A 12,224-nucleotide genomic window follows, 5' to 3' on the forward strand; every position below is an offset into this window, starting at 1 on the left:
TCTAAAAAAGTAACTAATTGCATTACTTGGTTACCTGTTATGGAAAGTAATGTATGTTACTTTTGTTTTACTTTTTCTCATCTGAGCTGGGCTTGCTTGTTTGTTTTTAATGTTAAAAGAAAAACAAAAGTTCTATTTTAGGCAAAGGTAAAAGCCCTTTCACACCAAAAGTGAAATGTATACGCCTCAGGCTGAAGTGTATGTAAATTCAAAAAGCACAAACAAACCTTTCAGCTGTGCTGCCATTCTGGAATGCTTAAAGACAAAGACACGGGAGTAGTTCAACACTCTTCAGCAATTAAAAAAATGAAACACAAATGTTATGTTTATCTAAAGTCATTTTTGCTTATTAGAATGGTTTTATTGGTTGAAAGGCCAGCAGCGAAGACACTGGTAATAAAACGGGATTAAATACATAAATTATATTTGTGTTATTTAACACTTAATTATTGCAGGTTCGTCATATTCTGAGTTTGCGTTTCACAGTTTTTATTCATTTTGTGGAATACTGAATCTGTTTTTGTTCAAGTGAGATGAGTAAATGTTCATATTTAGTCTAGAACTACAGTAACATGTTTACACAGCGCACACAATGTCTCTGCACTTACTCCCAATTTCTCTCAACATGGGGAAAACAAAGTAACTGGCATTACTTTTTTGAAAAAGTATAGCTCAGATATTTTAAAAAGTAATGCATTACAATACAGTCCCCCAGACGAAAGCTCAATAACATCTGAAGATGTAGAACCCCTTTTGACTATTATTGGGTGGGACGGCCTCTATTGTGTCTTTTGTGAGGAGGTTTTGAATTTTTAGGCATAGTACTAGTGCACCCCACAGGGAAATCATGGATGATAGAATGCCATCACACAAGCGGAATCTTATAATCTAACTGGACGGTTTTCATTAGCCAGTCAGATATTCCTGTAAGGGCCCCCTCCCATTCATCTACATGAGTGGATAACAGGCATAGAGGACTGTTACAAGAATCTGTAAACAGGCTTTTTTGGGAGCCAGCTCCAGTGAAACGGTGGGCTGAAGGCTCCTCTTCACAGAAGAGAAAGCATCGGTCAAGAGCCACCAAACTTCCCATTGTGCAGCAGATTGAGCTGTCACGCTGGTAGCGCAGAGCATCAGATCTGTCGCACTGTGCAGTATAGAGTTTGGGATTAGGGCTGTTTTCATATATGATAAGGAGTTTTGCCTGACTGTTGTACAGGCTTTTCGCACCTGAGGAGGTGAGCATGCATGGCTTAGAGTGATGCGATGGGCATGTTTTCTATTCCAATGACACCGCAAAACAGAGATGCACAGTGATGGCCTCATCAATGGAGGGCAGCTTGAAGAATGGCACAGGTCTCCGTGGCATGGCCTTCTGATGGCAAACACAACTGAAGGAACCATTCGTCAAACTTGAGCGAGTCTAGCAGGGGGACATGGCAGGGAGCGTTGTGGCTATCCACTTATGAAGTGAAATAAATGTTATTTTGCTTGCTTTTAAGTTAATGCTATATATGCTTTAATACAAAAAATATGTGAATGATATGCGATTAGAAAGTACCTAAAATCCAGCGGAAGGACGTCCGGCAAATTGGACATGCGAATTCCCCAAAAAGAAGTATAAAAAGATTGAGGAGTAAATCACTCTTCAGATGCTGCCTGCATTAAGCATGAAGGACACCTGATACCCTATCGAAGGATGCTTAACAGCATCTCCAATATTGCTGTGTAGAGTTTGATTATAGAACTTCAGCCTAGCTAATTTTAAGTTTTATTTTTGCATTAACTGAGCCTCAAAAAAGAAAAACCACAAGGGAATCCTGAAGAACTTCAACCTGTAGGCAGGTTTGCAGGTACTTTATGGTTTATGCTAGATTTGACTATACTTACCCTACCAGAATAATCTTAGGGTGTAAGATAAAAAGACACAGAGGATCAATGTTTAAATCGGCATGAGTCTATAAGAGCTTCAGGATTGGTTGGAGAAAGGAATGAAATAAAATAGAAAAGAACACATGCTAGTCAAAAACCATATGCAATTTAGGCCCAGTTTCATGGTTTAGCCTAAACCAGGATTAGGCCATAGTTCAATTAGGACATTTAAGTAATTTTTATAAACATGCCTTAGAAAAAAGCATTACCGGTGTGCATCTTAAGACAAAAGAAAGGCACTGACATGTTTTAAGATCAGTCAGAGCAAGTTTCTATCAGTTGAAACAGCTCAGATTTACATTTTAGTCTAAGCCTTGTCTGTGAAACCGGGGGAAAGTGTCTTAATTCCCATAAATTTTAAATAACAATAAATATCACATTACTGTGCAAGGTTAAGTGTTCAGATTCATCAGGTTCTCTTGTAGGCAAGTCAGACAAACACAAATAAAGAAAGTGTTTCTTTTATTCAATCATATTTTTGTCTTGTTTAACAACTGCTTACGATTTAACTAATGATTTGATTTAATTTATAAACAGTTAGAGGTACAAAGTTGGGCTATTTTAAAATCTGTAAATTTTCATTGTTTAATTATAGCTTTTAGTAAATACAAATGTGAAATTGTGTAGGTAACGTGGCGCAGTGAAGTTCATTCATTGCAGCTACGACGCAAAGAACATGAAATGCTTCCACTACAAGAGTAAACAGCAGGCCCTCTGTTAAAATCTGAAAATTGTTACTGCATTATTATAGTTAATATTTTGGAATAAAGGTAAAAATGCTTAAAACATTAACTTCTTGATTATAGAGAATTTTGTCATTTCAGTTTTGTTGCAACAGCTTGGGGAAGGCCATTTTTTGCTCCAACATGACAATACCACATGCACAAAGTGAGGTCCACACAATTTGACAGGCCTGCAAAGAAGCATAGACCTGAACACAATGTCAATGCCTGACCTTCAAAAATGCTGGATGGAGCTTTTCAAATAAATTCAGCCAGTAGTGCTAGTGTTTCTGATATTTAGTCTTAAAATCATAGATTACTACATGTACATTGAACTTGAGCTGTTTGCACTTGTTGGTTGTGTCTAGACTGTGGCTGGATTAACAGAAGTATGTTGACACCGTATGTATATCTGGGCATTTGAAAATAAAGTTTGCATCATTTCAACCTTCTAATATGCATATATAAGATTTTATTGACTTTTATTGATTTTATTTGGCAATCATAAAATATACCCCAAATCAGCAGATCTCTTTCTTTGTTTCTTCCATGCCAGCAAAAGTTGTATTTGTTTTGTGTTACGCAATGCTTAAGCCGCCACAGGCATTTACAGCCAGGTCTATCTGCTCCTTTTCTGTTGAGATGCAACATTCATTCATGCAGCATTACCCTCATAGTACATGTGTATTGAGTACATTGGTTGTACCCTCATTACTGTGGTGCATTATGGGATTGAATGAAAGCACTCAATAATGCCCACGATGGTTTCAGACACCACTACAAATGTCTATCCACTCAAACAGTGCATTATATAAAGGTATAGGTGGCGATTTCAGCCACAGTCAGTTTAAAGAACCAGATTAGCCTGACATAAAATATATTTTTGTAAATTTGTTACATTTATTTGGGAATATGAAACTAACCCCATACTTGGACATGCTCCTCAACATATATAGTTTCTGCTTTAAAAAGCTTTTTCCATGGCATCTATACATATGTGCAGTTCTATTATTGTTGAATAACATTACTGTTTTCATTCATTGGATTTGGATGTGCCTAATGTATTTGGTAATTTCTTTCCCTTGTTTTTTTTTTACAATTTAATCTGGACTAAAACATGCCAGTCCAGAAAATATATCTTTATATTGGTTGGAAAATTTTGGATTCTTTATTATTGTTCTTTTTATAGTTCTTTTGCTCTTTAATCAGTTAGAGTTGTGTATTTTGATTTAAAGCTGCAGTCCCAAAAATCATATTTTATTCTATTATTTTCTTTTAGTACAAATTTTATTAAAAGAACTAGGGTGATGCTTTTTTTTTTTATTAAATATTTATTTCCCAAAATGACATGCATGTAACATTTCAAAAATACAAAATGTTTCACACATAATACTCAAAAACAAATTCTGTAACGTCATAAAACATGAGTAACATTTTTAACATCAAGTATTCAACATTAAGGATAACATTCATAACAAAGACATTAAAAAAAAATGAAGAAAAGATGTTCATATATTAAAGAGGAAAAAGTAAAAAAAGTAAAAAAAACAAAAACAAAAAAAAAACGTAAACAAAAAAAAAATAACAGGAAAAGGGTACAATAACAATAAAAACAAAATGGAGGAGTTTATATGCCCATAGTTCTAATAGCTTTACGGCTTGAAAGTCCTCGTAAGGTCTCAAAATAAATCTTTAGGTCAGCATTGAAATGGGTGATATTGGGTATCCTTTCTGACCACTTACTATATTGGGATACCAAATGTCTCTAAAAATTCAGTTTATGTAAATAAATATCATTCACCATTTATCAGTTGTGAAAACATTTTAATATCATTTTAACCCAATTGTTATAGAAAATCAATTTATTCTTATATGTAACATTTTTGTTATTCCATAATGGCTGTTTGTGTGGGGAATAGTTATATTTGTATAAAGCCAACATAAAAGAGCCTGTCTATAAAAATTGGATAACTGAATGGGAAGTTTGTTAACAATTTCAAGTCACATTTCAAAAGGAACTCTTTGCTACCAACTTTTTCCAAAAATTAGATTAGAAATTATATACCATATCTTATCTTTATGTTTAATAAAATGTTCAAATCAAGCACAACTCCTTGAATATTTGAATTACATGAAATATTTCTATTTAAATAGTGAGGCTTGTTTTTCCATATGACATTGAATAAGGTTGAGTCAATTTTTTAAGAAAATATTTTGGTATGTCTAATACCTAAGAATAAACGAGATAATCCATCAGTTTTGGACAAAAGAATCTTTGAGTAAGAAATCCCTCATGAACCACATATTCAATTTCTTTCTAATTTTCAAGATAATGGGTTGGGGTTGTGCCCTGTCTGACTGATTTTTACAGATATTAATACCAAGATAAGTTACTTCCTCCCAATACCTTCAAATTCAGTTAAAGGAATGCCATTGTCTTTAAGTGGAAAACATTTACATTTTTAACATTTAGAGATAAGCCTGCTTCATAAAATATATTGAGACACTCTTATAAGTTTCTTAACCTGTGATATATCTTTCAAAAAACAAAAACCTATATCATCAGTGAGCTGACACCATTTAAATTCTCTATCCCTAATTCTGAAGCCTTGAAAAGAGTTGTTATGTAGGCCTTTATGTAAAGCCATTGTTTATGAGCAGAAGAAAAAGAAAGGGAGCTGCCAGATCTCCCTGTTTTATGCCATATGCTAAACAATGCTAAATCTACCAGTTGTTCCACAAGGAAGTTCAACTGAACTAAAGTATTGACCAAAACCAAAAAGATCTAATACATCAAATAAAAAAATGTTTTACAGTATCAAAGGCTTTGTATATATCTATAAATAGAATGTAACAGTTATTGGTTATGTAATCCTTAAATCTAAGACGAATGTAATTACTCATATGTTGTCCTTAAAGCCAGACAGACAACCAGGGTGACACCAACTTACAAAATTACATCACCCATGCAGCACTCTATAATGCTTTTATAGATTTCCAATATTTTAATTGCCACTAAATCGAAAGAAATACTAGGCCTAATGTGTGAAATTGTGTCATTATTACTCCTCCTGCATATCTTTAACTGAATTATTAAGAAAAGGGTAACATCTGAATACTTCCCTGCTCTCGCTCTCTCTCTCTCTCTCTCTCTTTCTCTCTCTCTCAAATGTCTGTTTATATCAGATTTGCAGAGATACTGTAGTTTACTGTCCCTTTAAGTGTTTGAAAGGCGGAAGCGCGGAGCTCAGTCCCAATGTGCAACGCGGGAAGATGGCGGGTGTGCTAGAAAGGAGTTACATAGAGATCTGCGGATTTGAAAGAGAGTCTGTTTTACGATTCAGACAGATCACACTGAATCTGGGTAACGCCTTTTATTTTGAAACTGTTTTAGATACGGCGTTTTCAGTCAGATGTGTTCAAATAGGCTGCGTGAATAAACTGACTGTAGTGCTGGCAGCTCGCGTGTGACGCGGGGCGGCAGACTCGGAACAGGCGCTGAATAACAGTCATAAAAAAGTCGAATAGCTGTTATATATATTTATATTGTGTTACGCTGCGCGATGTGATATTTTTCTGAAATTAAAGTTTTTTTCTTCCCTTTTCTTTCAGGGATTTTGTTATGTGCCCCTAAAAGGCAAACGTCACAACGTGTTGGTAGCACAATACAAGTAACTTAGTACAGTACAAATATATAAATGCTGTTTGCGCGCGTGTATGTTTGTTTATATTTGTATATGTAACGTTATATACATAAGTTACATAAATACATAGAGAGAGATAAATGGGTCATGTTTTTGTTTTTTTAAGTCATATACTGCTAGTCAAAAGTTTGACCACATCTACTCTATATTATGACTTTTCCACATTTTTTTTGGTGAATTCATCTATGCTATGAAATAACACATATAGAAGTAAGGGAATTATAGTGATAAAAATGACAGAAATAATGGGGTCCCATCCTTTTTAGCTGAGTTTTGATATTAAAAAGACTTTATCTGAGTTTATCTGCCAAAATGCTTTTAAGATTGTGAGAAATATAAATTCACTGGACTTGTTTGGTTTGCGTGTTGTTTGAGGTGTGTGTTGTTGTGTCCGGCAGGTGTTGGACTTCACTCCGGCGGTGTGAAGTATGCAGACAGTGCAGGGGGATTCTCATATGAGGACAGTGGGAAGCTCCTCTCAGTCACCAGCAACAGATTCGTCCACTGGTGAGGCTATGCTTGAGTACTTTTCAGCTTCTCATTTGATACAATTGTAACATTATTTTAACATTATTTTAACAGTTTCTCCAGAAATGTAATTCTCAGATCATCTCTCTCAGCTGAGATCTGTTACGTTCAGACTGCTTTGATTTTGATAAGTTGAGAGCATACAAACATAAATGTAAATGACAAATAAAATGACAGGAACATTTCCCTGCTTTTGATTAGCGAGTTGTATGTGTCATGGGGACACGGCTATCTTACTATATTACCTGAGTTTCAATAAAATACCATTTCAGAAAATGCAAACTAATATAATATATAATAATTGCTGTAACAAGCTTGCATTTACAACTGAGACACATGTTCCTGCTCTAATGTGTCGAGATGCAGATGGAGAAACCATGAGCTGGACTTCAACAGTCAAAAGACTAGCGATAGTACCATTGCTAAATTCAACACATAATTGTAAATTCACTGTCTCTTTTCTTTTCCTAATTGTGTGCACACAGAGTGTAACAATTAAAACTTACAATATTTTTAATTTGTACTGTTGTCGTTTTTTTCCCCACTACTGGTTGATTAATAAAGAACCCTGTTCATTCTTCAGCAGACTCATATATTTCACAAGAAATAGTTTTAGATCTTCAACCAAAATACCACAAGAAACAAAAGCAACCTGAGTAAGCGCATAATACAGTTTTAATTATAATGTTACTTATTGAAGCAGAAGTGTTATCCAATACCACCTGCACCTGTGTGAAAATGGGGCTCAGCTGGAATAGACGCAACCAGGCTTGATCATTGCCAGCCCTGTTCAGTTAAATCAGTGCTTAAACAGAACTTTTTCAGTAGCGTGAATTTGGTTAATAGATCTCACCCAGTAACACAGTAAACTAAAGCTGAAAGACATTCAGTACATAAAATACATAATTCTGGGCAGGGTTACAAAGCTATTTCAGAGGATCTTGGACTCCAAAGAACCTCATTCATCTGCTGTAAACCAATCACTGAATTCCACAGAAAGAGCATCATACCTACAGTCGAGCATGATGCTAAAGAAGTAAAGCAGTTCTGGAAAGAAGAGTGGACAACAACACTGTGAAAGTCTGCTCTCCTGTTGTTGAAAGCATTTGGTTGCAGTTATTGCTGCTATAGGTGGCACAAACATATTTTAAGTTAAGTTAGGTTAAGATAGGTGGTTGATAATTGTTTTTGTTTTTTTTGCTTCAGTAAAAAATAAATAAAAACTGTGTGTTTACTCAGGTAGTCATTATGTTGTGTTTCATTTAAAGATTTAATAAAAGTACTTAGTATGAAAAAAACACAAAAACAGAAGAAATCAGGGCAAATACATTTTCACACCACTGTATATGTAGTGTTGTTGTCACAATATAATCTCAGTAGTCGGTACTAATTCCAGTAAAATTTCAGTATAATTGGTTCTATATTATAAAAGGAATGCTTTTATTCACTTTTTAACATAATTCGTTCATAATTTGGATAAAAGTGACGACCATGTTTAAATTCAGTATTAAATCCTAAATTGCAGTAATTGATGTTGAAAAATTGACATGCACTATATCTGATATATGTCAGTGGAAGTAGATGTAAATGAAATGCTGTAATGTACACTTTACAATCACAGCAGTCACAATTGTAATCTTATAAAATATGCATGTTTTCTATCCTGATGTGATATTTGGTATGTTCCGAATAAATTTGGTGTAAGTTTATAAATATGAAATCATTTATACATTAAACACATTTTATACTGAGTTCAAAATCACTGAGTTTCTCTGCTGTGAGAATTAAGTTTGTTTGACTTTCAGTATATATGCTTCAGCATGTCTCTTATTTTCTAGGTCCACCTCAGGTGACACGGTTCAGTTTGTTGAGCAGTCGCTGGACACTAATCTTCTGAATAATGCTGTCCGCCTGCGCATCCCAAACTGCCTCTTGCTGCCCGGAGGAGTTTGTATACAAGAGACCCTTAACAACATCATTATTCTGATCGTCACCAGCCAGTCGGTTCATCGCCTGGTGCTGCCGCACCCCACCCGCATGTACCGCAGTGTAAGTGTCTGGACCTTTGCTTTCATAGGCAGTTCCTGACTGCTACTAAATCAAAATGTGTTTTTTCCCTGCAGGTGCAGCTAGAATTTATGTACAACAGTTGTATTATAAAATATCACAGTTTTTTTTTTTTTTTTTGCATGAATTTTGAAAGATAACGAATGTAACGGTATTACTTCTGTATATGATCTTTACTCCCTGTGGCCTAACAGATTCATCTTTTATAGGATCTGGTCACTGAACTCCAAATGCAGTCCATTTTCACGGACATTGGGAAGCTGAATTTAAACGAACCGGCCCACAGTTATGTGCTCCCATTTGCACAAGGAACACAGACGACTGCTCCGTCTACATCGGCCGGATGGATCAGTCATCAGGGGGAGGCACTGTTCGCTCTCGCCTCACCATCAGGCGCCATTACTGTTGTCACATTGCCTGCTCATGATCAAGATGGTTTGTCTATAGTCATCTTTGTCTGTCTTACTTTCTCTATATACATTGGTAGTCTGTGGATCGTTAAAGTTTGTTCGCGTGTTCGCTGTAATATACTTTCACAGCGTAGTACACAGCGTCTTCTCAACATGATGTTAACCACATGAACAAGCTACAGTGTTTGAGGGTGGGGTCAAGTTGTTTGGTTTAACTTTTTACTATATTTGATGAGCTCTGTGTGTGTTAATCAATATTTATATATGAATAAAAGCCTGTTCATCATATAAAATGATTGCGTCTCTTCAGAAGGCTTAGATTAAACCACTTAATTCATAATGGCTTTTTGGACTTTTTCATGAAAATTTGGTTGCATGGATTTTCATTGGATACTCAAAAATTCGGAGAGAATGTTATTAATATTTTCATTCACATTTTGAAGATGATCAGAAGTCTTATGTATGAGTTTGGAACAACGTGATAGTAAATGATGACAGAATTTTTATATTTGACTGAACTAACCCTTCCAAGTTTTAATGAGCAGATACCTGTGTTTATAGAAAATAATGATTCCACTTTCTGTTGTGAAGGGACTGTGTCCATTTTGGAGTTGAAACAGAGTTCAATGATGCAGCGGTTGGCCGGCTGGATGCCCACCGCCATCAGGTATTTTATTTCTTTTGCATAAAGTTTAAATTTATGAGCAGAGCAAAAACGTGGTTTAAACAGAGCATCCATTCACAGGGGAGATCAGAGCATTCCTGACCTGGCCATCAGTCTGGCTGTCCACCAGCTAGAGGATGACACTTTCATATTCGCGCTGTGTCAGGATCATAAGCTGCGCATGTGGTCATTAAAGGTCAGTTTGGCTCCAGGAGAGGATGATGCATATACAAATAAATTCATTTGATCAAGATGTCATTTCTATAATTGCATGCCGCTCACACTGATATATTAATTGTTTGTCTTTTAGCATCAGATGTGTCTGTTGGTGACTGATATGTTGGAGTATATGCCCGCGGGTCGTGGAGAGGTGAAGGCTTCTCCAGCACTGGCTCATAAGCTCCGTCTCTTCTTCTCCTCATCCATCGGCCTGTGTCTCGCCATCTACCTCGCAGTGCCCAAACGCAGTCAGTTCTGTGTGCTGCAGCTGGTGGCCAGTGAGAACAATCGCTACAGCCTGGATCACATCTCAACACTGTTCACAACACAGGTAGAGATCCGTACAGTAAACGTAGAGTACTTCAACTGTTGGAAGTATACTCACAAGTATGTGTGTTTGTGTGGAACAGGAGACACTAGTGGATTTTGTCTTGACTGCGACTGATATTTGGGCTGTTTGGCTGGATAATGACAACCAGACTGTGGTGAAGTACATCAGTTTTGAGCAGTGAGTAATACAGTTTGATTATAGTTTAAACTATTGAGGTTTGTATTTGGCAACCAATCATCTGGAGAAATTAACTTATAAATACAAATCTTGTCTTAAATATTATACAGATATCAAAACACAATAAACAGAACATATAAGTTATAACTGCAAGCAGCAGTTACTGGGGCAAGCACATCAACACTTGAACAACCAAATGAGCATGTCTTAAAAATCTGTTGATTCTGTGACCTCAATTTTATTATTGTTTGGTTTGCACCAGTTGAAACGGGACCCCTGTTGTCCTAACAGTTTAACAGTGGTTTTCCCGTGATTTCAATGAATGCCGTTTTTGGTCACTGTCTTTCGGATAGAGTCATGAACTTTGATGCAAGAGAGGCCTGCAGTTCCTTCGGCCAGTTCTTGGGAAGGTTCGCTAAGATTTGCAGAAATTTTGGGCCAAGTTTTTTTCCATTTGGAGATAATGGCTCTCACTGTGGTTCTTTGGAGTCCAAGAGTCTTTGTAATAGCTTTGCAACCCTTCCCAGACTATTATCAGGGCTTAAAGTTCTCCGGCACCGTGCCGGATCTCCGGCATGCGGCGTTTGACTGCGGGAAAAAAAGATAGCCATCCTACATTTAAAAACACTTGTTGATATCACGTTCAAGTTCATGAGTTTGCCTACCAATGTATGAGAGGAACACAGCTTTCACTCTCATCCAAACTAACATTACTAGCCAATCAGAAATTTTTGCTCTTATAAACATGAGACGCGCATAATAGTATCCAATTGCAGAGTCGCAGCTGATGAATGGAAAAGAAGCCTGGGTCTCGAGTGCGACATATTGAAAAAGCTGCGAGGCGCAATGGTCAAAGATTTCCATCTAGCGTCATATTTACATAGAAAAGCTATTAAAAAAGCAGCGGAGCTTTGTAAACAGCTCAGAGTAATCATGTCATCTCCATAAGAACGATATGATTGCCAGAATGCATTTATCTGTATTTTTGAAAAGGTACCGTTCACACATGATCTCTTAACGGTAATTTCCAGTGAAGACTGTATGTGTGAAAGGGGCTAAACTCTTCCTCTGCATATGCGGTGAGTGTTGCTTAACGTTCATCTGGGAAAACTCACTTGATTTTTTAATGTAAATCATTTAAACCGATGCCAACACAGGAGAATACATCAACATATTTCTAAATATTGTACATCATGTATTGTACATTATAAGTATTGTACATCGCGATTTCAAAATAAAAGTTTCTGACATTGCATGTGGCCAAATATTAAAATTAAATGGATTTAAACTTCGTTGAAATACATGAAACATCACCAGGCCATTGGCGCCCTCTGCTGGTATTTGTTATAAATATAGGCATATTACATTATGTATTTAAAGGGGTCATATGATGCGATTTCAAATTTTCCTTTCTCTTTGGAGTGTTACAAGCTCTTGGTGCATAAAGAAGATCTGTAAAGTTGCAAAGAC

General features: G+C 36.2%; 1 protein-coding gene across 1 annotated transcript in view; it reads left to right on the top strand.

Annotated features, from left to right (window-relative positions):
• The first annotated feature begins 4,550 nt into the window (after positions 1 to 4,550).
• nup160 (nucleoporin 160) overlaps positions 4,551 to 12,224 on the top strand; it is a 70,235-nt gene continuing 62,561 nt past the window's right edge. Inside the window, exons 1-9 of the mRNA XM_016496032.1 lie at positions 4,551 to 4,556; positions 5,877 to 6,018; positions 6,757 to 6,865; positions 8,725 to 8,935; positions 9,163 to 9,388; positions 9,955 to 10,030; positions 10,109 to 10,223; positions 10,338 to 10,577; positions 10,657 to 10,754. Of these exons, the coding sequence (XP_016351518.1) occupies positions 4,551 to 4,556; positions 5,877 to 6,018; positions 6,757 to 6,865; positions 8,725 to 8,935; positions 9,163 to 9,388; positions 9,955 to 10,030; positions 10,109 to 10,223; positions 10,338 to 10,577; positions 10,657 to 10,754 (1,223 nt within the window). The remainder of the gene's footprint in view (positions 4,557 to 5,876; positions 6,019 to 6,756; positions 6,866 to 8,724; positions 8,936 to 9,162; positions 9,389 to 9,954; positions 10,031 to 10,108; positions 10,224 to 10,337; positions 10,578 to 10,656; positions 10,755 to 12,224) is intronic.

Source organism: Sinocyclocheilus anshuiensis, unplaced genomic scaffold, assembly GCF_001515605.1.
Source record: "Sinocyclocheilus anshuiensis isolate Anshui unplaced genomic scaffold, SAMN03320099.WGS_v1.1 scaffold626, whole genome shotgun sequence".
Classification (NCBI taxonomy): domain Eukaryota; kingdom Metazoa; phylum Chordata; class Actinopteri; order Cypriniformes; family Cyprinidae; genus Sinocyclocheilus; species Sinocyclocheilus anshuiensis.